Source organism: Sceloporus undulatus, chromosome 2 (genome assembly GCF_019175285.1).
Source record: "Sceloporus undulatus isolate JIND9_A2432 ecotype Alabama chromosome 2, SceUnd_v1.1, whole genome shotgun sequence".
Taxonomy (NCBI): domain Eukaryota; kingdom Metazoa; phylum Chordata; class Lepidosauria; order Squamata; family Phrynosomatidae; genus Sceloporus; species Sceloporus undulatus.
The window spans coordinates 197541658-197567287 of NC_056523.1; the positions used below are offsets into that span (position 1 = coordinate 197541658).

The window sequence follows — 25630 nt, forward strand, 5'->3', positions numbered from 1 at the left end:
GTAAAGTCAATATGTGGAGAGATCTTGCAGCACCTTTGAGACACACTTGCAGCAGCAAGAGTTTTCCTAGACTTAAAGTCTACTTCCTCAGATAATATTTAGTATACTGTAGTATACTAAAATATTGGCCTGTTACAGACTGCCAAAATAAAGCTGCTTCGGATCTCTTTGGAGGTATGCTGTTTAAATGATGCATGCACCCTAAGAATCTGGAAGCTGCACCAAAACTGCCCTCCAGTGCTTAGGAATGGAGTGTGGCTTTGGCGCAACCTCCGGACTCTTAGGACCCATGTATCATTTAAATAGTATACCTCCAAAGAGACTCGAAGCAGCTTTATTTTGGCAGTCTGTAACAGGCCATAGTGTAGTATATTTAGATACAGCCATGTTAGTCTCTAAAATCGGTCCATAGAGGGATGTTGCAGCACCTTTGAGACCGACTGAAAGAAAGAAGTTGGCAGCAGGAGCTTTTGCAGATTTCAGTCTACTTCCTCAGATTCATTTGTTGGAGTGGAAAACTAAAAATCCTTCATCTATGAAAATGAAGTGGTAAATCCAGTTTTAACTAATGGTGGTCTTTGGTGAGTAAAGGCAGTGGAAACTGTAGCCTGAAGAGGAGGCGAATGGACGATTGTGGGAAACGAAGAGTGATGTGATGAACAGGTCAAGGACTGGACTTGCCATTTTGTGAGACATTAAGCCTTCTCTGTCAGAGAGGTCTAGGGCCACAATAAACTACAATTCCCAGGATTCCCTAGCATTGAGCCAGGGCAAGTAAACTGGCCTCAGACTGGGTCATTTCTGCAGTGTGTTTTTGGACCAAAGTGGCTTAAACATAAAGGAGAAGGAGGAGGACGCACTACCAAATGTAGGACATTGAAGGAAAATGGGAGGACGTGACCCAATAAAAGCTATAAAGATTCCTAGAGATAGAAATTCTGGCAACTTCGTTGTGTTCAAAAGGGAGAAAAATGTCCAGCATTCCCCGATAAAAGCTAAAAAGACTCAGGGAAATGGGAAATTCATGCTTATCTCAAGTCATGCTCAAAATGGAGGACACTGAAGAAAAATGGGAGGACATGACCCAGTGAAAGCTGAAAACACAGAAATAAGACATTCCTGTTTCTCAGTCATGCTCAAAATGGAGGACATTTGGGAACTCCTCCCTAGACAGAAGGTTGAAATGTAGGACATCATGTCCTAGAAAAGGAAGGCCTCTGGTGGTCATCCTGACCCAGGCTGACCAGATTTCCTAACTGCAAAGGAGGACAAGGTGCTGTAAAAAGTAGGACATCCAAGAAAAGGGGAGGGACCTAACAAATCAAAGCTGAATGTAAATGTAAAAGCCATGGGTTTTTTCAATCGAGGGGGCGGAGCCTGGAGGCCCCAGGGGGCGGAGCTCCCCACCCTCGCGCTGATTGGACGCGTTGCAAGGATTACGTCACCCGGGGAGCTTCAAGATGGCGGCGCCCAGTCGGTGAGGTCAGGAGCCTGGAGCAAGGCTGGGAGAGTTTGTGTTGCTCAAAAGGAGGACAGGAAAAGGCGGAGGTTTTAGTATTTCGAAGCAAAGAAGAGGCAGTAGTAGGGGCTATTTCTACCAGTGTTGCTACAGAGCAGCGTTCCAAAGTAACGTGTGAATGCAACAAGCGTGTCGTGTATCTGTGTGCCTTCCAAGTCGTTTCTGATTCATGGCGACCCTAAGGCGAACCTATCATGGAGTTTTCTTGGCAAGATTTGTTCAGAGGAGGTTTGCCATTGCCATCATCTGAGGCTGAGAGAGTGTGACTTCTTGCCCAAGATCACTCAGTGGGTTTCATGGCCAAGCTGGGAATCGAACTCCGGCCTCCAGAATCGTAGTCCAATATTCAAACCACTGCGCCACACTGGCTCTCCTTTCTGTAGCTCTATGTATTGAGGTGGTTCTCAAAATAGTATCAGAACAGAAACAAACCCAACATGTCTAGGCTGGCATTTTATAGCATTTCTCTACAGGCGTGTATGCAGTAGCTGTGTTTGTGTGTATGTTGTGTGCTGGTGAGCTCTGGCAGAATGGTGATACTTTCTCCATTCGTGAGGTGTATGTGTGTAGGAGAGGGAACAACAGAAAGTTAATAACGTCCCAGTCACTTTTTTCTCCTGACACTGATATTTCTTCTTTTGGGGAGTAGGTGATAGGCGTGGCACTCAGCCTTTCAATACAACCACAGCAAGAAGGTCCCTCTCGTTTTCCTATGATTCTGGAAGAACAGATTGATCACCATGAAATGTCTGAGGACATTATTGTTGGCCAGGGAGCTGTCTGTTGGAAGAGGTGCTGCCCTGGTACAGACTGTTTCCAAGAGGAATCTCCTGCAACTACAGAGAAGTGGCTCTCTCCAGGTAGAAGTGTTCGTGAACAGTTCTTTCTTCAAAACCATATACATTTTTAGGCCTAATTCTAAGTTTTGATTCAGTTTTGATGCCTGGTGGCTTTTCCTTGCATGATAAGCATTCATGGCCTGTCATCAAACATTTTTATAGCTAAAGCAAATGTTAATCCAGGTGCTCAGTCCTTCCTTGTTGTGCCTGTTGGAGCCATGCCACTTCCCTTGATTTCACTATGAGGAAGCCTGCTAGCTTTCCTCAGGAAAAAAAGGCATTGTAGCAATAGTTGCCAGACAAGATGGCCTTGTCATGGAAAGCCAAGGGGCTTTTTGTCCTACGGTGCTTCTTGGGTATCCATGCTCAGAGCACTGTATTTCAGGATTGAGTAAGAATGGTTTCTAAGAATCTGGGAGTTCTGTGTTGCTTTACTGTTGCAGTAAATAGTTTTTGCTGTCACAGTGAAGCAACAGTGGTACATTCACGCTTGGCTTTCTTTTCTTGAGGAAGGGGTGGGTGGATAGCTATGAGTGTAAAACAGGCAGATGGTTTTGTGAGTGAATTTTGGAAAGGTAGGTTGACTGCATCACTATGGCATATGGTGCAATCTGCCATCTTTCTTGTTCTGCCACTGACTTAGTAAAGAGGCTATCCTTTTGAGCCAGGCCTGTTCTTTTATCTGTTTCTCTTTCTTAGGACTCCAGACTGGTTCCTGTGAGGAGCATCCACATGAGCACAGTTCTTGGCACAGCCACCCCTCCTGACAAAGACAGCCCAAATAATGACAGAGAACCCATTAATCGATCCTTGGTGACTGTGGAAGAATTATTTGAGAGAACTTCTGTGGATGTAAAGAGTAGAGCTACATTTCAGCAAGCTGTAGACATCTTCTGCAAGAGGGACATCCGTCGCAGGGGTCATGTGGAATTCATCTATGCAGCTCTGAAGAAGATGCCAGAGTTTGGGTTGGAGAAGGACATCAATGTCTATAACAGAATCTTGGATGTCTTCCCTAAGGAGGTTTTTGTGCCTCGCAATTTCATCCAGAGGATGTTCAACCACTATCCACGACAGCAGGAATGTGCTATCCAAGTACTTGAGCAGATGGAGAACTATGGTAGGTTCAAAGAGAAAGAGAGAAGAAGGATTCCACTTACTATATTGCCACATGGCACTGTTTTAGTTTCCACAGTTGTAGTCAGAGCAAAGTTAGTTGTAGAACTTGACAATAGCTTTGGTGCTGTATGAGACTAAGATATAATATAATAAAATAGTAAATGAGCTACCTTTTTATTGGACTTACATGGATTGTTGTGGGAATATTTTCATTTTCATGGAATTCTCTCTTGTGATGAAGAACTTTGTGTTGGTTTTTATATGTTATTGGACCACTTTTGTTTTATATTCCTCAGAGATGGCCATGTTTCTGAAAATGGCTGACAACAGTGCAGAAGAATCAGAAATAAGAATTATTACATGCTGATGCTATCTTATAGCTAAGTAGGTTAGCCTAATAATTCTTGATTCTTCTGTTTCTGGTCCTTTTGCAGTGGAATAAACTTCCTATTATGATAAAATTGAAAAATATAGCCATGTTAGTCTGTGGAATCAGTATGTAGAGAGATCTTGTAGCACCTTTGAGATTACCTGAAAGAAAGAAGTTGGCAGCATGAGCTTTCATAGACTTCAGTCTGCTTTCTCAGATGCATCTGAGGAAGTAGACTGAAGTCTATGAAAGCTCATTCTGCCAACTTCTTTCTTACACTTGGTCTCAAAGATGCTACAAGATTTCTCTACTTCTTAATATGCTGGCTTTTCATTGAAATAGCCATAGGAAAACTAGTATATCCACTTGAGCCTGTTTGAAAGAGATCCAGGTTAATGGTTTTGCCCAGCATAAATAAAATTCTGTCTCTAGCTTTTCCAAAAACATCTGACCACTTAAATATCTTTTTAGATTATTATTCCATGTTATAATCTATTTTTTAATCTGCACATTGCCACATCTATCTGTGGCTCTCAATTTATAGTCTTATAAAAAAGATAGCTAAATTACAGCTCACAGGCTAGAAACAGAACCAGCCTCTTCTTGCAGCTGATCCTGACCCCCCCCCCAAAAAAAACCTTGATCGTTAAAAAAGTCAAGTGAAAAAAAGTCACCTGAAAAAGAACAAAAATAGCCAAAATGCTGCTCCATGAAGCCTGCAGGATAAACTCCAAACCTTTTTCCAACCTTGTTAGCTCCACATTGGCCCAGTGAACATGGAAATGGCAATTGGGAGTCATCCCTACCCCATTTCATTTTCCCATCCTTGCCTTAGAGCCTGAATGGGAGTGAGGCCATACCTCTTCAGTCCCTGACCCCCTCTCTCTCCTTGTTGTCTTGTACTGCAATGTCTGAAGGGGGCAATCTACTCATATCTACTTGAATGCACATAGACTATTCCAGATGTTCTGAGACCCTGATAAAGCAGCCTTACTGACTGCATGGAGCATTCTGCTTGCATTCAAGTGAATGAGTGGAGCATCCTTTCAACCTTCTTTGCAGAACACAGGTAGAGAAGAGGCTGAAAGCAGGGGACAGTAGGTATACAGTAAGTATATATACAGTGGTACCCCGGTAAATGTGGTCCTGTTTATCTACCCACCTGGAGCCCTGATGCATTTAGACAAATGTCTGAACAGGGCTTACCTGGCCAGCTTTTCCTAATTCTTAAAACATATAATTTCTAATATCCTTCTTTATTTGATTTATATACTTATTTCAAAACTAGGAGTCAATACAGTGTACAGCCAGATTAAAAATGAGTTTTACCCTTTCCTCCAAATATTATAATATTTACTCACAAATTCCAGTATTACAACATAGTTGAATTAAAAGCAATTTTAAAAACAAAGGCCCTTTCTCATCCACTTGTTCAGCTATTTAGCAGCTAAACGCCTAAATTAGTAAAAAAAATCTTTGCCTGCTAGTTGAATGACAACAGGGTCCTGGGAGGAAGGCTCTCTCTTTTATTTCTATCAAACATTCCTGTGGGGGTGGTAAGACCAGGGTCATCCCCAAAATGTTTTGAGACCCAGGCAGTTGGCACTGGTGTGAACCCCAGTGTCATGCTAGTGCACATCTGCCTGCATGATAGGACTTTCTCCTTCTTGCCCCATATAGCTCTTTATGTCTCCCAAAAACTTGCTCAAACATCTGGCCTAGGTCTGAAGGGGGCACAGGGGGCTGCAGAAGAGAAGGGGGATTACTATCCTTCCTTGCTTTTGTTGACAAAAAGCCACTCTATCAGCATACTGGCCCTGCTGGATCCTGATTAAAACTCTGAAGTAAAATCTATCTTATCTGTAATACTAAATCATCAATACCAGCAATCCAGCAGAAACAGGAAAAAAATTAAAATACTTAAAAATCCCTTAAATACCTTTAGCTTTCATTCACACCAATTAAAATTGGCCCCTGCTGATAGATTGGCTAACTGCAGCTTGCAAACGCATTTCCACACATTTGAAGTCCTATTTAATTCCCTTTGAATCATGAGTAGCAAAAGAGATTTCAGTTCATTGGTACATCTTTCCTCTTGCCTTGAAGGTGTCATGCCAAACAAGGAGACAAAGTTCCTGCTGCTACAGATCTTTGGGAACAAGAGCCATCCTATGAGGAAATACCAAAGGCTCATGTACTGGTTTCCTAAATTCAAGCACATCAACCCTTACCCAGTTCCAGATCCTCTGCCTCAGGACCCAGTTGATCTTGCGAGGCTGAGTCTTCAGAGGATCGCAGCTGACTTGGATGCCAGGGTTACAGTATATCAAGTAAGTCAAGGCTCTTGGTGCAAGAGGTTCTGTATTCTCTCTGCAGCTTAACATGAAGACTAATTTTCAGCAGTATAAGCTGGCAGGACTTGTGGGTAAAGGACAGTTTGCTCCAGCTGCTCATTCTCATTTTTCCAACTGGTGATGTGGAAGAGGAGGTGACAAAGTGAATCGAAAAGCTTTTCCTTGCCCTCCATATTGTCGTTGTCATCATCATCATAATTTTGGGACTCAACCAGCTAAGGAATATCCGGTTAGTTCCAGATTTGTGTCAGAACTGTCTCCTTCTCTAGTACCATACATATTTTCTGCAGGAAATGTGTAAGCAATGTATGATTTTCTTTTTTCTTTTTTTTTAAGCAGCCAGCATTTCTAATTCCAGCAATAGAAGGAGAGACATGTACACAGGATCTTTGCTAGTTGCTCAATAAGAAGTAAATTTGTTCTTTGTGGTCCATACAAGGCATGCAGATATAATTACCAGAATGACTGGAGAGCCCTGGCTTATTGTGAATGATCTTGGAGTTCATGCACACAACCATTTGCTCCTACTTGGCTCCTCCAAAAATATTTCTTATCCAAAATTGGGCTCCTGGTTGGTTCCTTTTAGAAGCCAGGATCATAAGCCATGTTTTATTTTTGGCTTAGGAATTTTGCCTTTAAGAGGAATAAAAGATGATGTTTTAAACAAACAATTTCTATTTTGCTCAGCCAGTCATGCTAGTAGAAGGATGCAAGCAGGCTATATCCAATAGGTTAAAGGATATATTTCAATTTGAGCAGTCTGAAGAAGTGGATAGGATCCTTGGAGAGGTGGTGAGAGTCACCAAGTGTGCACTGGACTCTTGCCTTTTTTGCCTTATAAAACAGCCAAAGAGGGACTGGCTGAGTTGGTAATGGGAGTACTGAATGTCTCATTGAAGCAGGGTAGAGTTCTATCCTGCCTAAAAGAAGCTTTGGTGACTAAGCCAAGTGAAAAATATGGTTTGTTTGTTTTTTTAAAATCCCTGAACCTGGCTACACTGGATAACTACTGACCAAGCTCCAATATTCCCTTTTTGAGCAAGGATCTGGAATGTGTGGTAGCCTCCTAGCTCCAGGGGGTCCCTGGATGAAACAGATCATCAAGCTCCATTTCAATCTGGCTTCAGACCTGTGTATGGGACAGAGACAGCTTTGGTTGTCTTGGTGGATAACTTACACTGAGCAGGCAGGATTAGTGTGTCCCTGTTGGTTCTGCTGGACCTCTTGGTGGCTTTTGATACTAATGACCATGGTCTCCTGAGCCGCCTCTCTGGGATGGGACCTGGAGGTTCTGTTCTGCTGTAGTTCCAGTCCTTCTTAGGGGATTGAACTCAGAAGGTGGTGCTGGGGATTCCTGTTGAATCCCAGGGCCAATGGTCTGTGGGTCCCTCAGGGTTTAGTTTTGTGCCCTGTGCTGTTTAATATCTACATGAAACCACTGGGAGAGGTTATCTGGATTTTTGAGCTGGAAGCCAGCAGCATGTTGACACTCAACTCTATTTTAACTTTCCATCCTATTCCAAGCAAACTGTCTCTGTATTAAACCAATGTCTGCTGGCAGTAATAGACTAGATGAAGGCAAACAAATGAAAACTTAATCTATACAAGACAGAGGTGCTCCTGGTCAGTCAAAAGGCAGATTAGGTAATCAAGATTCAGCCTGTGTTGGATGTGGTTATATTCCCCCAGTAATCTCCGTTTTGCAGCTTTGATGTGCTCCTGGACTCAAATATGAACCTGGATGCCCAGGTTGGATTCATTTATACAGTTAAAACTAGTGTAGCAGCTGCACCCATTCCTTGAGACATCATTTTGGCTATGATGACATACGCCTTGATTATGTCCCATTTGGATTACAGTAACACACTCTGTGTGGGGCTGTCTTTGGAAGCTGTTTGGATACTTTGTGGGTTCAGAATGCTGTGGCCTGATTGCTAATGGGGCCAGGTTATAGAGGCCATATAACCCTACCGTCTGCCAGTCCATTTCTGGGCAGAATTCAAAGTGCTGGCTATGACCTTTAAAGCCTTACATGTCTTGGGTCCAGATAATTTGAATAACCTATTTGATGTGATTATTTTATTACATTTTAAAGTATCTTTTAATTATGTTTCTAACGCTGTTTTTAACTGTGTTTAACTTATGTTTTTTAAAATAGAAATTTATTTTAATTTTTGTAATAACAGTTTTAAAAAGTGTGCTTTTAAAATGTTATATGCCACCCTTTTTCTCATGATGGCAGAAAGAAGGAAATGTTAATTAATTAATTAATTAAACAGCAACTGGTGGGCTGAAAGTTTCTCTGCTTCTATAATTAAAGGGTCTTCTGGTCTTCTTCAGTTCCATAGCTGAAAACAAGATATTAAAAACATGCTTCCAGTTAATTTGATGCATTTCAGTTGGATTAGATGGATGTCCTTCAGATTTATTACAGCTATAAGGCTAAACTCTTTGTATTATCATACATTTGGGGAATACTCTTTGGCTGCATAATGAAGTCTCAGTTAATAATAAAACTGTCTTAATCCTTACAGCTGCCCCATGTGGAGATATCAGACTCTGGGAAATCTATTGACCATCCACACATCGTAGGTACTAACCTCTTTGGATCACATTCCATGGATAATCCTGTGTTATAGGACTAAGTTCTCTGTCTTAAAAGTGAACTTAGTCCTATGATAAGCATCTTTGTTTACGTGTATTTTCTGTCTCCTCTGCTTCTTATTTTTCTTATATGTGGTACTTTAATGCTCAGAGGTAATGTTCCAGATTTGTTAGGTTCCTCAACACCTCTTTTAAAAACTCAAAATAAAAGTAAACAGATGACAGTGTTGTGTAATGGGAAAAATACTGTATTGAGGAAATCAAAACAATAATTTACAGAATTTCTTAAAGTTACAGTGTTTGTGCTGTGAGATTACTTTGGTAAGAAAAGAGGTGGTAAGGGGTCAGAAGGAAAGTGTGGCATTTACTGAAGCAGTCTAGAAGTTCCAGAGTTGACCTATCAGAAACCTGACAATGCTAGTTGCTGGTTTCTAAATTCTTTAGCAGACACCTTTTGCCTGCTTTGTATTCTTATTTCACAAACAATAAAAACAAGTTATGTAATGATTTCAACTTTCTTTAGTTGATGAGAGCTCTGCTCAGCATTTTGGAATACAGGTAGCATTGGTTGTAGAAGCCTCACATACTAGGGTGTTGGTGGCATTCTCCCCCAGGTCTTTTTTCTATGCCATTTCTATTATATTACTGTGGTGGGTAGCCTTTGGTTTATAATATGTTCTGTTTGTCTCTCTTCTCTGACCCTTTTAGGAATCCAGAGCCCTGACCAGCAGTCGCTCTTGGCTCATCACAATCCAGACAGGCCGGTATTTGTAGAGGGTCCCTTCCACTTGTGGCTCAAGAAGACATGTGTTTATTACTATGTGCTGAGGGCAGAGCTGTTACCTGCAGAAGAAAGGGTAAATTATCTGCCCTTTCCCACTCAGTTGGGATGGGCAACTCTAATTGCTCCAGGAGCCAGTTTCTATCCCTGGACTTCTCTAGGTCTGTACAGGCTGTCAAGAAAGACACTCTGAAAGTCTACTTCTACTTTGTAAAAAAAACAGTTTTAAAAAAATATTAAAATGGTGCTGCAACCTATTTAAATGTGAATTGCTATTCTTGAGGCTTCCAGCAAAGTCCTGCCTATATCGCCAGGGGAACAAAAAAGTTGTTAGGGCTGCATTTCTCCCTCCCATCTTCACTAAAGGATGTATCTAGCAATAAACATATACTGTATGCTGAAGGAATTATGAGTATATTTAAGCAGGTTTCAAGAAGGCTAGTCCAAGCACTGGGTGTCAGCATGGATAAGCCAGACCATGCTTTGGATGTGTGTTGGTATTTATTGAAATGAGAAAATAGCAAGACACTACTCTTAAGTCTTTGTTCTGTAGTATCATCTGAAGCATCTAGTTCCAGTGGGATGGAGAAGATATCTGATTTTCCTCTTCATTGGAGCTTTCTTGTTGGGATGTGAAGACTTCCTTGAAACAGCAGATTAGTTTGATGGTTATTTAAATAGTTATTATTATTATTAACCTTTATTTATGAAGCGCTGTAAATTTACACAGCGCTGTACATACAATCTTTTTAGTTAGACGATTCCCTGCCCTCGGGCTTACAATCTAAAAAGACAAGACACAGAAGGAGAAGGGAGTGGTGGAGGGAAAGGGTAAGAGGTCCAGCAGTTCCTCTCTACCTCCAAGGCCTGGACCAAGGCTTATTGTGCTCATCTTCTTTTTATTCACAGAAGGAAGAAATTATTGACCCAGAGAGAAATTTTTACTACCCCATGCATTTGGATATTGACTTGGAAAGGGACATGTGGGATGACATGGACTTTGATATTGATGAAGGTAGGCACCATACTTGTCATTTGTGTAGGTACTTTTTCTTTTATCAGTTTGGCAGCAATGGGAACCCAGGAAAGAAACAATTCTTAGCAGGATGAAATTATTCAAAGCATTAAAAGGATGGGCGTAGCAATATTAATAACACAACATTTGCTTTGTCTTCCATTGACAATAACCTCTGAGCTGCTCTTAGAACCTGCCCTTGCTGTGAAGGTAGTAGATTTAGAAATGTGGAGTTAGGCTAGATGTTCGTTTGTTTAAAGTATTTCTGTATTGCCTCCCAGCCCACAAGGGCTGCTGAAGTGATAAACAAACAATACAATACAATACAAAGATTAAAACATTTTTGAAATGATTAAATTGTTCTTTAAACATTCTTAAAAGCAGCCTAAAACAATCCTAGTTTCTAGTTTTAAAACAGTTAACACAGCAATTTAAAACACAGAATGCCATGTTTTGGCTACCTATCAGGAGCTTAAAAGAGATGGGGCCAACATAACCTCCTTGGATAAAGAGTTTCACAGCTGAGGCACTTTTACAGAGAAAGTCCTGTTACATGTACTCACAGTCTAACTTCATTAAGTGTTAACAACACAACTGGTCCTCCTCTAAAGATCTCAAATTTCTGGTAGGTTTATATGGGAGGAGGCTATCTTTCAGATATCTTGTTGTTTAGGGCTCCATAGGCCAACACTTACACATGAACATACATGCAGAATGCTTTCTTTGAGCACAGTGTTCTGTGGAAGTTGCTTCCCTACCCATCCATAAGAGCCTTTCTAAACACTTGGAGTCTCAAAACTCAGATTCTACACAGAATCTCATGCATAGCAAGGGAAAGTGCTGTTGCTGATTTTTTTAAAAATGTGACAGTTGCAGAATAAAGGACAGTCTTTAGAATGCTTGTGTTCCTACCTCTGACTGTTGTGTGGGGTTTTTCTTGGCTTGTGTTGCAGGCAGGCTCTTTGGTACCAATCTTGCTGGGCTATTTTTGGTTTTGTTCTGAGTCTGGATTTGGTTTTGTGGTTTGTTACCTGAAAATGATGATGCCTCTCCTTTTGCTTCCCCTTGTAGTTGAGGAGGGCCCTGTATTTGCCATGTGTATGGCAGGGGCAGGGGAGCAGGCCACCTTGGCCAAGTGGATTGTGGGCCTTCAGGAGACAAACCCAATTTTGCGTCAGATACCGGTTGTGTTCCGCCTCACACCTGGGCCTCGGGAGCTGCAATCAAGCCCTGACTCAGATGATAACAGTGAAGAGGAGATGGCACAAGGTCAGCGCTTCAACCAGGAATTTTGAGCATATGCTGATCACGTCTTAAGTTTAGATGGTGATACAATGTTTAGTGAACATAATTTCATGATTGTGCTTTTAGTTCCAAAGGTTTAGTGTAATAATTCCTTGAACTGGTGTGTGCCACTTGAGGTTCAATCCTAAACGAGTGTGGTTGCATCAAGGATATTGGTTTTCACAAACAAGGCACTTCTTTTCCAAATGCAGTACTTTGACACTGAGTATTCGCAAACTGAGTTGGTACCAGCACAGTTTTAACCTTTGCTGTTCTCTCAGTTGTCTGAGGCCACTGCTCTTTACCCTACTTTCCCTTTTGCCTCACTTTCGCTCATGAACACACCTACCATTGGCTGTTTCTCCTGCCTTTTTAAACAACAGCCTTTTAAGTGAAATGCTCTGCATTATTTGACAATGATCATTTCTTATCTTGACTGTCCTGACAGCTAGAAAAAAATGAGGTTTTGTTCCTCTTAAGACTGAGCTGAAATTAGTGATTTTTGTCCTGTGAGCTTTTGCCTGAAAAGCTGGTAAGTGCTGGGGGGAGAAAAATTGTGAAATGATTCTTTCATATGCTCCTTTCGTTCCTACTTTCCAGAAGCATTGTTAAAGGTGGAAAAGTGGTCTTCATATTACAACATCTGACATAATAAATTAATAAATCTCAAGTGTCTTGTATGTCTCTGTGAAGTTAAATTTCAAAAAATGAAAGAAGGCAGGCTTTGGACCATGAGCAAACACAGAACTCTGACAATTCATGAAATTATTCGAATTATAGATGCGTAATTGTTAAAATGTTCGAGTTTTATTTTGTGGCTGATGGCTGGATTCCCGCTTCAAGATGAGCTACATTTAGCGCAAACTTGTAAGAATCATTTAATGCTGGGGAAACACCTGCTTCCCAATCACAGCAATAATTTTATTTTTTAAAAAATGTGTTTTTCCATTGCTTCCCTTAGAAAGTTCTTTTTTCAGTCCCATAAATGTAAAATAAGTGCCTAGGAACTAGAAATGCAAAAAGGTTATTGGAAGAAGAGAACAGTTATAGTAGCAAATAGGGAAGCTATGAATTATTATTTACATTTATTCAAAAGCATAGTCATGTTAGTCTAGAAAATCAGTATGCAAAAGGAACGTGCAGCACCTTTTGAGACTAACTGAATGATAGACCTTGGCAGCATGAGCGTTTGTAGTAGATTGGACAGTACAAGAATACACTTAAATAGCAGTCTCTGTGTGAGAATGTCTATAGGAATGGAAAACTTTGTGGGTGTGGAGATCATAGAACCATAGTGTTGGAAGAGACCTCAAGGGCTATCCACTCCAACCCTATTCTGCCATGCAGGAATATACATACAATCAAAGGACCTCCAACAGGTGGTCATCCAGCTTCTATTTAAAAGCCTCCAAAGAAGGGGTCTCCACCATATTTTGAGGGAGTGTATTCCACTGTTGGACAGTTCCTCTTGTCAGGAAGTTCATAATGCTGAAGTGGAATCTTTTCCCTCTAGTTTGCATCCATTGCTCTGGGTTCTGTTGTCTGCAGCAGCAGAAAACAAGCTTGCTCCCTCCTCAATAAGACACCCCTTCAAATATTTAAACAGGGCTATCATATCACCTCTTAACCTTCTGTTCTCCAAGCTAAACATCCCCAGCTCCCTAAGCATCTCTTCATAGGGCATGGTTTCCAGGCCTTTCACCATTTGGTTTGCCCTCCTTTGGACATGCTCTAGCTTCTCAACATCCTTTTTGAATTATGGGGCCCAGAACTGGACACAGTATTCCAGGTGATAAATAGATTTGAGCCTACTTTTTCAGATGCATGGGATCTGTCTGTCTCTGGGTTTTCCACTCCACCAAAAGCATTTGCGTAAGTAGGCTCATGTCTACAGAAGCTCATGTTACCAACTTCTCACTTTCAACACCAGAAGTTTTCCTGATGCAAAAGCATGAAGACTTCTTGAGAAATTCAGTGTCCTCTGCCTAACAAAGGGTCCTGTTGCCTCATAAAGGATGGAGATATATTGGATTGCAAAGGTTTTGCAAATGGATGTTAAATTTCCTGGGCTTTGAGAATCTCCCAGTATCAACATGGCCAGAAGGAGGAGGTGCCAGCCTGCAAGAAATGCCCCTCCATGCCATCTGAACTGAGAACAGAAAGCACAAAATGCAGGCCTAGGACTAACTTCTTCCATTTTTCTCCTGTATGGTTATTAACACCTTGCCTGATGAAGAAGCCAGTGGAGCTTTGAAAGCTTGCAACATGTATATTGTGCATTTTGGCTGGCCCCATAAAGGTATCACTGATTGGTGGATTTTTGATGTTACTGGATTTAGAACATAACAAGTGAATGATCCAGAGAACGATGAATCAAAACATGTCCATTGCTTCAGTGCGCCTGCTCAGGAGCAACTGGATCCTCACCTGACCATGGAAACCCACTGGGTGACCTTGGGAAAGAAGTCACTCTCTCTCAACCTCAAGGGGAAAGAAATGGCAAACCTCCTCTGAACAATTCTTGACAAGAACACCTCATGATAGGGTCGCCATAAGTCGGAAACTACTTGATGGCAAACAACAGTAATATTCCTCCTGCACCCTCCTCTCTCTCTCTCTATATATATGTATGTATGTATGTATGTATGTGTATATATATATATACACACACACACATCTAATACTTGTGTGGTGTACTGTGTGTGTGTGCGTATCTATGGAATGGGGTTGTATGGATTTTCAACTGTAAGCCGTTTCGATTGTCCTTGACAGAAAAGCGGGCTCTAAGTAAGTACAGTACAGTAAAGGCTTTTTTCTCTCTCGTCTCTATGGAATCCGTCCGGCTAGAGCGGCTCCTCAGGGAAGCGTCGCGGCCTTTGACGTCACTGCCGTGCGCAGCCGTCGCAGCGTTTGACGTCACTGCCGTGCGCCGCCGCCGCTACCGCTTCTCCGGAAGGGTTTCATTCCGCGAAGAAGACTTCGCTGGAAACCTGGAGGGGATGAGCGACTCGGAGCGCGGCGGCGGCGGCGAGCCCGAGGAGGAAGAGGAGGAGGAGGAAGGCGAGGAGGAGGAGGAGGCGGGCGCCGGAGGAGGAGGAGGCCCGCGGAAGGCCCGCCTGGGTCGGAAGGCGCGCGGGAGGCCGCGGCTGACGGAGTCCGACCGCGTCCGGCGCCGCCTGGAGTCGCGCAAGAAGTACGACGTGCGGAGGGTCTACCTGGGCGAGTCCCACGGGCCCTGGGTCGACCTCCGGCAGCGGAGCGGGTGGAGCGACGCCAAGCTGGCCGCCTACCTCCTGGAGCTCGAGAGGGAGCAGCGGGCAGGGAGACGAGGGTGAGCGGAGGCAGGGAGAGGGGGAGGGCCCTTCCCCAGCCACGCTTCCATCCTTCCTTCCCTTCTCTCCTTCCTTCCTTCCTTCTTCCTTCCATCCCTCCTTGCCTTTGTCCATCATTCTCTTTTTCCTTCCTTCCTTCCCTCCATCCTTCCTTCCCGCTTTTCTTTCCCTCCCTCCTGCTCTCCTTCCCTCCCTCCTCCTTTTCTTCTCTCCTTCCTTTCCTCCCTCTTTCCTTCCCAATCCTTCCTGCCCAGTGGATCTCTGCCCTGGATGGCTCACATCCTGGATCTTCTTCCTTGGGCGAGGCTGGGGGGAGGGGCTGCCAGGGAGTGGCTGCTCTGGCAGGGGCAGGGGCTGCTGATCCCTCCAAGTGACACCCCAGAGGGAGGTTGCCACCCAGGTGCCAGTGAGAGTGGCACAGCTGCTAGAGCAAACAATGGATGCAAACTACAGGAAAAGCGATTCCACCTCAACATTAGGAAGAACCTCCTGACAGTAGGGGCTGTTTGACAGTGGAACACTCTCCTTCCTCGGAGTGTAGTGGAGTCTCCCTCTTTGGAAGTCTTTAAACAGAGGCTGGATGGCCATCTGTCAATAGGGGTGCTTTGATTCTGTATTCCTGCATGGCAGAAGGGCATTGGACTGGATGGCCTTTCTGGACTCTTCCAACTCTTTCCCACTTTCCCAGCAGCCTCACTGGAGCCTAAATCCTTCCTTGGCAGCTGCTGTGGGGGAGAGCTGGCTTCACAGTCCAGTGCAGCACCAGTCACACCAGACCCTGAAGGGCTTGGAGGAGCATAATGATCTGTTGGGGCCCATGAACAACAGTGATGAAAGTAGCAGAGTCCATATTGCTAGCAATCCATATTATTGTGCAAGTACTGATACAGCTTTAAGTGTACAGATTTCAGTAGCAGGGTGAGCAGCAGTGGCAGGTTGTTGCTCCCATGTCTTTGGGGCACTGAATCAATTCCAGATTTTGGTTAGCTTTAAAGGTGCTGCCCAGGGTGCTGAATTGATTCAAGAGTAGGGGAAACTCCTTTAAACCCTGGATCGAAACCTGGAATGGATTTGGCACTCACCGACATGGGAACCATCAGCTGCCACTGCTTTGGGAGAAAGCCACATTTGAGAAAACATCTTTAAGTAAATATGCATAAGGCTGTGCTGGTAAGGAATCACATCAGTGTGTTTTGAGAGGGGTCTGGCATGGAAGGCTACTGCTCCTTCTGTTAGGCCTGTCATCAGTCCCTTTTATCCCTGTGAGGTCCTGTAATCAAGTAACACAGCTGCAGGATGAGTAGTAGCAAAAGCTGTAGGAATATTTCAGCATATGCTGGAAGCCGCGTCAAAAGGAAGGGAGACTTCCGCGCCGGAAGGAAGGGAGGAAAACAATAGCATGTGCTCCCATGGCATGTGCCCCACATGCCACCACCGCACCACCACGGGTGCAAGCCCCATTCATTTGAATGGGGCTTGAGCATCTGTTTTTTCCCTTACGCGGGGGGGGGAGTCCAGAATGGATCCCCCGCATAAGGAAAAGGATGACTGTACACGACTGTATGCAGCATGGTCATTGCTATGCAAGAGTAGATCAAAATGAAATTGGTAATCTTGAATGAATCACATTAATGTCATAATGTGGATTTTTCCATAGTCATCTATTAGCAGCTACCAGGGTAACCTGTGATATGCTGCATCTGAAACCTCCGAAAGTATCCCCAAATAGAAATTGAACTTTTACAGACTTCGTACTTAGGTCGAACATACATATTTCATGCAAATAAGATGTTCTGAAAGTGCCTAATATTTGTTGTTCTCAAAAATCTCAAAAACTCTGCTTGAACAAACAAACAGAAACCTAAACAAACAACTTGGAATGTTTTTGTGTATATAGGTGCTAGAAATCATGTTTTAAAGTCAAAGATCAAAAGTCAGTGCATTCATAATGTTTTCAGTGGGGCTCTTATTTGCTAATTGCAGAGACTGTGAGGAGAAGGGATGGGAAGCATGATTAGATGTTTCAGATTTCCCATCCTTCAGGTTTTTTCCTACTCAGAGACTAGAGAGCAAAATGGTGATTTGTCTTTGATCAGCTGCGAGGCTTTGTATAGGGCACTCTCATTTCTCAGCTTCCTCGACCTCTCTGTTAATGGGAATATTAATGGATTACTGTGCCATAGAAATTGTGCGAGAAGAGACTCTTCAAAGCCTTCCATGTTTGTCTTGTTGAGATTAGGCCATTTTTGGGAAACAAACCATTGCATCTGTCCCTGATGACCTCATGAATGCTGCAGTATATAGGGAAGTGGGGGGAGGGGTGCTATAGATTAAGCAAATAAATAAATAAAATATACTGCCATTTCTTTACTCACAGGAAACCATGGGAACAGATGCCATATGAGCCACAGCGAAAGAAAAGTAAGTACATGTATTTTATTGATAAATCTGAAAGAATGTACAGTGGTGCCTCGGGTTACGAAATTAATTCGTTCCGCCATTCCTTTCGTAACCCGAAAATTTCGTAACCCGAAACACTTTTCCGTTAGCACTGGAAAGCCTATAGCTGCACTTTGCAGCATTTGAATTTTGCGCCGAAATGAATTTCGTAACCCGAAAAATATTTCGTAACCCGAAACAGTTTTTGCCAATCCAACTTTTTCGTATCCCGGAAATTTCGTAACCCGATCATTTCGTATCCCGAGGCACCACTGTATGATGTTGACTGAATGATCTTCACTGCAAAGGCTAGAAAGGATCACTTGCATGAGCTTCAGAACAAGGGTTTCTGAAGATATTGGATATTGGAGTATTGCACAGCCTAACCTGGCATGTAAAGCATTGAACGTTTTTAATAGGGAAAATAGTTTGTTCAGTACAAATGATAGTTCTTAAAAGCTCATTAGAAGCCCAGTCATCATTAAAAGTTCATCAGAAGCCTATTTTATCCAGCAGTCCTAGGACTGGAGCATGGCTTTGGTGTGGGTTTTGGACTCTTAGGATGCATGCATCATTGAAATACCATACCTCCAAAGTGACTCGAAGCAGCTTTATTTTGGCCTGTCTGTAACAGGCCATTAAAAGCCTTCTTAAACAGAAATGTCTTTGTTGCCAAAAAGAAAGCAGAGATGGAGCTAGCCTAGCTGTAGAAAAGAATTCCAGAAGGTGGCAGCAGCCACTGAGAAGTCTCTCTCTCATGTCCTCACCAACTGAGCCTGTGAGGATTGTGGACCAAGATCATAGAGTTCTTGGAAGGTTTGTATGGGCAGATATGGTATTTCAAATAGTCTGGTCTTTAAGTTAGTCTGGACCTAAGCCATATAGGTACATACTTGAGGGAACGCCTTTCCCATATAATCCTTCCCGCGCACTCAGGTCCTTTGGGAGGAACCTACTCCAGACAAAGAAAACCAGGCTGGTGGTGACTTCCCAGAGGACCTTTTCAGCTGCTGCTCCTAAAATATGGAATGACCTGCTGGAAGAGATCCACCGTATTACACCTTTGGAGGCGTTTAAAAAGGCGATAAACATGGATTTCTTCCGTCGGGCCTTTCCAGACTAACCAAATTGATCCATTCACTCTTTCACCACCTCTCCTGAAGGTCTCTTGGAATACTTCGACCTGTGTCAATCCTCAGTTACAAAATTTGTAACTAAGTACACTGTACTGGGGATATTGTATTGTATCTTGATGTTTATGTGTAATTTTTAGCAGAAGGAGGGAAGGTTAAGGGAATTAGAGAATTTTTATTATTGTCTGTATATCTGATTTATTGGACTGCTGTTACCCACCTAGATCCCAGAAGGGAGAGGCATGATGATGATGATGATGATGATGATGATGATGATATTATTATTATTATTATTATTATTATTATTATTATTATTATTATTAGGCTGTGTAAGTCAAGACCAGCACTTTGAATTGGGTCCAGAAATGAATTGGTTGCCAGTGAAGTTGTTTTAACAAGGGAGTTATGCATGCTTGCTATAACTGGTGCTGGTCAGCATTCAGAACTCAGCATTTTGGATGTGCTGAAATTTCCAAACAGTTTCCAAAGACAGCTACACAGAGAGTATGTTACAGTAGTCCAAATGGGATATAATCAAGGCATGTGTCACCATAGCCAGATCTCACATCTTAAGAAATGGGTGCAACTTGCACACCAGTTTTCGCTGTGCAAATAAACTCCTGGCCACTGCTGAAACCTGGGCAGCCAGGTTCAAAGTTGAGTCCAGGAGAACACCCAAGCCGTAATTCCACAGAAGTGTAACACCATTCAGCACAGGCAGAGTCCCTATTCCCTGATATGCCTTCTGACTGACCAGCAGAACCTCTGTCTTGTCTGGATTAAGTTTCAGGTTTTTTGAACTCATCCAGTCTATTACTGACGATAGATATTGGTTCAGATATAGACAGTTTCCTTAGAATCAGATGGAAAGGAGAGGTAGAGTGTCGTCAACATATTGGTGACACCACATCCCATAACTCCAGGTGACCTCCAAGTGTTTTCATATATATGTTAAGCAGCATGGAGGACAAAATAGAACCCTGATGGACCTCACACCTCAATGGTCAAGGAATCAGACAGGAGTCCACCAGCACCACCTGAGTTTGTCCTTTCTTGCCCCTCCAAGAAAGACTGGAACATTTCATTACCCCAGAAAGATACAATGGTTGAAGTTATTAAAAGTCATTGAGAGGTCCAGCAGAACCAAGAGGGACACACTCCCCCTGTACAGTTCCCTGAGTAGGTCATCCACCAAGGCGACCAAAGCAGTTTCTGTCCCATAGCGAGGCTTGAAACCAGACTGACATGGATCCAGATAATCCATCTCATCCAGAAACTCCTGTAGTTGGAGGCCACCACACACTTCAGAGCCTTGCCCAAAAATGGAATATTAGAGACTGACTGATAATTATTCAGAGTGGTGGAATCCAGGGAGGCTTTTTTATTTTACTAACAGCCTCATCCCAGCCTCATTTAGGAAGGATGAAAACTTCTCTTGCTGTAGCAAGACATTCATCACTCCCCTTGCTCACTTGGCCGGTCTTCCTCTAGTTACTTTCAGAAGCTAGAAAATGCAAGGATCCAGTATATATGTGGTGACTCTCACTGATCCATAGATCTTGTCCACATCTTTAGGCTGCACAAATTGAAACTTACCCAGTAATACAGGACAAGCAGCAACCACAGTTATCCATTAGACCTGTCTCAATAATAGTATTCAAGTCAGAGTTAATTTATGTGCAAAGTGTCTTCATCACAGCATGTGCATGTGTGGGCCACTCAAGGTAGCTCTGCTGGATGTCACTGTGCAGGCACAATGTTGGCAGGGAAGTATTATTCCTTTGTTGCTATTCTCACCACAGCATAGACCTTCCAATTGTTTTTTTCATTAAATGGGCTTTCCATTCTCAGTACTTTTGTAGCTGTTTTATTTTAGCCAAAATGCTTTCCCTAATGGTCCTTGTTATTTTTTATGCATATAAAATGAGTGAATATGTTTGTTTAGAAGTTATTACATGGACAATCTGTTCAGCATTCAGATATCAGTGGGCACAAGTTCTACCTTTAAGTTGTTTGTAGGACCCTTCTGTTCTGTGCTTCTCAAATGTTCTTCTCTTACTCCCCCTGCTCCCATTGTCCCATTTTCCAAGGAAGAAGGCGGAATGTGAACTGCCTGAAGAACACTGTGATCTGGTACGAAGACCACAAGAACCGCTGCCCTTATGAGCCTCACCTCTCAGAGCTGGACCCCACCTTTGGGATGTACACCACAGCTGTGTGGCAGTGTGAAGCGGGACACCGCTATTTCCAGGACCTTCACTCTCCCCTTAAACCCCTCAGTGACTCTGAGAATGAGTGTGACAACGGTGAGTATGTAGAGAGAGCTATGATGCTTTCTTCAAGGGAAAGCCCTACAGTGTTCTTTTCTTGGGTAAGCATGGTGATTGCTTTTATGGCATTCCAGTGAGCAGACAGCTGTTTTCTGACAGATCTCACAGCTAGTTGCTCAGTTTGGAAATCAGTAAAGGAGGCTGCAATCTGTACAAAGTGCTATGGACACCATTTTACAGTTGAGGGCTTTTTTCTGTCTTGATTACACTTTCACTGAATAGAAGAGTTTGCTGTGAAATAGTATCGCTGAATACAGAGGTTCCAGTTTTAGCTTTCTCAGGTCTATCAATAGTTTGTAGCTGTCTTAATGGAAATAATCTTTTTCTCCAGATGGCTTTCACAAGCACATTTCATCAAACTGCTTGAGTTCATTTTGCTGAATGATCCTGAGTGTTAGAGTACAAAGAGAGAGAAAGGCATTTTATCAACACTGTTTGTTTCCCTTTGCCTAATTTTTCAATGCTGTGCAGGTTTTTTGACTTTTTTTTCCTGAAAGGCAAATGTTTGTCACCCTTATAATTTCAACTGCAATTTTCTGTACTTTCTCCAGCACTTTCATATTCTTTTTGAAGCTATATGAAAAGTCTGTACACAGTACTTCAAGCGGGGAAGCAGCACCTTAATTTTTATATAATGGAACTGTAATGCTTGATATAATTTTAGTCCTTTTCTTGATGTTGATTTTGCCCTTGCTGCTACTGAGGTATGCAGTGACTTAATGGGAATGTTTGCTATGTTTGTAAAAAGTGTCTACTGATTTGTTGATTTCCTGAGCAATAGTATCAGTGAAGTGTAGGCTAGTGGGAATATAGCTGTATGTTTGTACCTGCTTTGTGGTGAATAAGACAATCTCTCCTCATTTTGCTATTATGCTTTTTCCCTTTGCAGTTGCTAATGGCACAGGGGTTGGGAGCTCGGGATCTTCAGAGGAGAGCTCCAGCTCTGAGGCAGAGGAACAGCCTGAGAGCCGGAAGACCCAGGCCCAGCCGCTGCCACTCCCACCAGGAAATACAGAAGGCGAGAATGCCAGTGGGCTTATCACTCAGGATGGCATCCACATTCCCTTTGAGCACCATATTGAGAACCTGACAGCAGAACAGGGTGCTAATGTGGGCCACGATCTGTCCCTGAATGGCCCAGAAACAATGGAAACAGTGGTATGCGTGCCAGTGCCCATGCAGATGAGCTCAGGGCATGGGACTCTGTTTGAAAATGTTACACAAGAGACAATTGGCGAAGTGGTGGCTAACTGTCCCGTGCAGGGCATGGTGCAAGGCTCGCAGGTCATCATCATTGCTGGACCCGGCTATGATGCCCTCACGGCTGAGGGAATCCAGCTGAATGTCACCAGCACAGGCGGAGAGGAGCTGCCCTGCACCATGATTGAGGGAGTAGCAGCTTATACTCAGGCAGAGCCTGAGAGTGGACATCCCAGTAACATGGAGAGCATGGCATACATCGAAACCAAAAAAGGTAGTCTCCACTATCTACCTGGCTGCCTCTTTTCAAGTGGTCCAGCTGTGGTCTCTCTGTCCCTTTGTATAAAGGTGCCCAGGTTTAATCCTCTAATGGATGCAGGAGTGGCAGTTCCTGCAGAAGGAGCCTAATGGAAAAAAAAGCTGTGGCATGAGAAGCAAAATCCTTCTCTAGGAGCCAGGCTACAAAATGGCCAGCAACTGCTTGTGAAACATTCATGGTAGGGGAAGTTGAAGTTGGCCTTTGTTAAGGAAGCACATAATTGCTTGAAATGGTCTATTTTGAAATAAAATGGGCTGTTGGAAGTGTATACAGTTGGCCCTTCTTATACACTGATTTTTTATACACGAATTCAAGCATACACAGTTTGAAAATGTTCCAAAAATTATAAATTTCAAATATCAAACCTTGATTTTCTATTTTTTATAAGGGACACCATTTTGCTATGTCGTTATATTTAATGGGACTTGAGCATACACGGATTTTGTTATACACGGGGGATCTTGGAACCAAACCCCAGCGTATAACAAGGGTCCACTGTATTTAGCACATGAAAAATGGAAGGAGTTTTGGATTTGGCATATCTGTTTAAAATCTTGGAAAGATTGCTAACCTATTAGTCACCAGTGTCCTAAGAGAAGAAAAGAACCATCCTTTGTAACACATCTTTGCCTAGTCTTCCTGGGGTGTTAAAGCAAGTGGTTCTTTCCCCCCCCCCAAAAAGAATGAAGGCTTTCATACTTACTTTTTGTAGTGGCGTGTGTTGCTTCTTCCCTCTGCTTCCCACATTCATTCATTCCAACTTACTGGTGGTGCTAGTCAGGGCCAAGCCCAGAAGACTAACCACAACATTGAATTTCTGGCATTTTGGGAATGCTGCGAACCAAGAGGAGACAAGCACCATGTGCTATAGCAGGGGTAGGCAACCTGCGGCCCGCGGGCCGGATGCGGCCCGGCGAGGCCTTGGGACCGGCCCCAGCCCAGTCCTGCCGCCGATTGCCGCCGGGCCTTTGGGGGGCAATTGTCTATAGAAGCCTCAGAAATATGCATTTATATTAACATTTTTTTAAAAAATCAGCAAATTTTTTCGCGTGTCCTCCATTTTTTTAAAAAAAGTGTCTTCCATTTGAAAATTTTGTCCTACATTTGTCCTGGTTTATTTATATATTTAATTTTTTAAAAATTAATTATTTATTTTTTGGCTTCGGCCCCCCAGTTGTCTGAAGGACAGCAACCCGGCCCCCAGCTCAAAAAGATTGCCTACCCCTGTGCTATAGGATGGTCAACTTTTTATTCAGTGTTAAAAGCTCAATGTGTTTTGGCCATTCAGTGTGTACAACTCCATTGATTTCCTTTGAAGGCCCTTGTGTCCAAAATGTGTTGGGCTTTTAACACTGAATAAACTTTGATTGTGATTTCCTGCATGGCAGGGGTTGGACTGGATGGCCCTTGTGGTCTCTTCCAACTCTATGATTCTATGAAACAGTTGACCATCCTAGAGCATGTGGAACTTGTCTCCTTTTTGTTTACTGCTTTGCTATGTCCTTTTCAGTCCTCTTTTCACTACTTTTGTGAAGGCCTGCATGACCGGATGTAAACGATTCCTGCATGGAAAACTGTTTAAAACATATCTGGCCCATGGGTAACACCTCCATATACCCAACCACAGCCTTTGTAAGGCCCTGGAATCTCTGGGGAGAAAGTTCCAGCATTCAGAGTTAATGTTTTGTTTTGTGGTTGTCAACAGAAAATGAGGAGCTTTTTGAGCTCAGAAAAGAGGAGCCACAGCCCCCAACAGAAATAGAGATGCCCTGTGACCTAGAGGCATCCCATGAGAGTGAGGGGTTGGAACCAGAGCCTGAACCCGAGGAGGAGACCGAGGGCAGCAACATGTCATCCATTATCTATGAGATTCCCAAGGAACCTGAAAAGTGAGTGAGCAGCAGAAGGGGACTGTGGCTGTCTTGAGTACTGTGTTCACGGGAAAGGAGTGGGTGCTGCTTGTGGAACACAGGCTGTAGGAAATACAGTGCACCTCCGTTATATGTGGGTGCACCATACGTGGCTTCCATGATACGCTTGAAGCCTGCACTTGAAGAAGCCTCAGTGCGCTTGAAAGAAGTAATGGGGTGTGCCCGCGCCCCGCAGCACAGGCACGAGCCCCATTACTTCTAATGGGGCTCCAGCATATGCATTTGGGAAGCGTGCACTGTACTTGTTTTGTGTCTGCTGTATGGCCATATAACAACAACAACTCCTAACCCCTACCTCCTTTCCTCCCTCAAAAAAAAAGCAGAAAGAAAGAAAATGAAAAGAAACTTCCTGCTTAATCTCTATTTAGTTTCTTAGTAATAATACAATCTAAGTATTTACTCTATTATTAAGATTATTCCACATTCCATAGTATACATAAATACAAAGAGAGAGGCAAGAAGCAAAATGTACTGAAAAACAAAAACAAATTCCAGTTACCCAGCTATCAAACCCTGTTATGCTAATATTTCCTTTTAGTTGTTTAAAATATTCTATAAAGGGTTCCAATTTCTTATAAATATATATGTTTGCTTTCTCCTCACCAAAGTATCCATTTTATCTAATTGGACCATTTCAATTATTTTTTCTATCCAATCCATACATGTTGGAATTTGATTGGTTTGCCACTTTCTCACGAGAATCAATCTTGCTGTTGTTAACAAATAATTTATCAAATTTCTTTGTTTTCATTCTTCAGTGTTCTCTAAATCCACCATATCTAATAAATATAGTTCCAATTTCAAACAAATTTTAAATCCCAGGATTTTTATTTTTATTTTATTAATTTTGAACCAAAATCTCTTTACCTTCCTACATTTCCATCATAAATGGAAATAGTTTCCCGCATAGGTTCAATATATCTGTATGCATTTTAGCTAACTTATTGGAGATTACATACCAAGTATATATCATTTTATAGATAAGCTTGCATTTAATCTATCCCTCAAAGATCATGAGTTTCTTTTTCTTGTTGATAGTGTGTGACATGATTTGCTTTGGA

At 42.7% G+C, this 25630-nt stretch overlaps 1 protein-coding gene across 1 annotated transcript in view; it reads left to right on the forward strand.

Moving 5' to 3' along the window:
* The first annotated feature begins 1488 nt into the window (after positions 1 to 1488).
* Positions 1489 to 25630, forward strand: part of ZNF653 (zinc finger protein 653) — a 31204-nt gene continuing 7062 nt past the window's right edge. Inside the window, exons 1-14 of the mRNA XM_042452161.1 lie at positions 1489 to 1626; positions 2169 to 2379; positions 3058 to 3478; positions 5954 to 6177; positions 8736 to 8793; positions 9514 to 9662; positions 10496 to 10601; positions 11673 to 11820; positions 12486 to 12492; positions 14918 to 15216; positions 17595 to 17638; positions 20880 to 21095; positions 22009 to 22593; positions 24344 to 24527. Coding sequence (XP_042308095.1) covers positions 2260 to 2379; positions 3058 to 3478; positions 5954 to 6177; positions 8736 to 8793; positions 9514 to 9662; positions 10496 to 10601; positions 11673 to 11820; positions 12486 to 12492; positions 14918 to 15216; positions 17595 to 17638; positions 20880 to 21095; positions 22009 to 22593; positions 24344 to 24527 — 2561 coding nt within the window. The 5' untranslated portion in view covers positions 1489 to 1626; positions 2169 to 2259. The remainder of the gene's footprint in view (positions 1627 to 2168; positions 2380 to 3057; positions 3479 to 5953; positions 6178 to 8735; positions 8794 to 9513; positions 9663 to 10495; positions 10602 to 11672; positions 11821 to 12485; positions 12493 to 14917; positions 15217 to 17594; positions 17639 to 20879; positions 21096 to 22008; positions 22594 to 24343; positions 24528 to 25630) is intronic.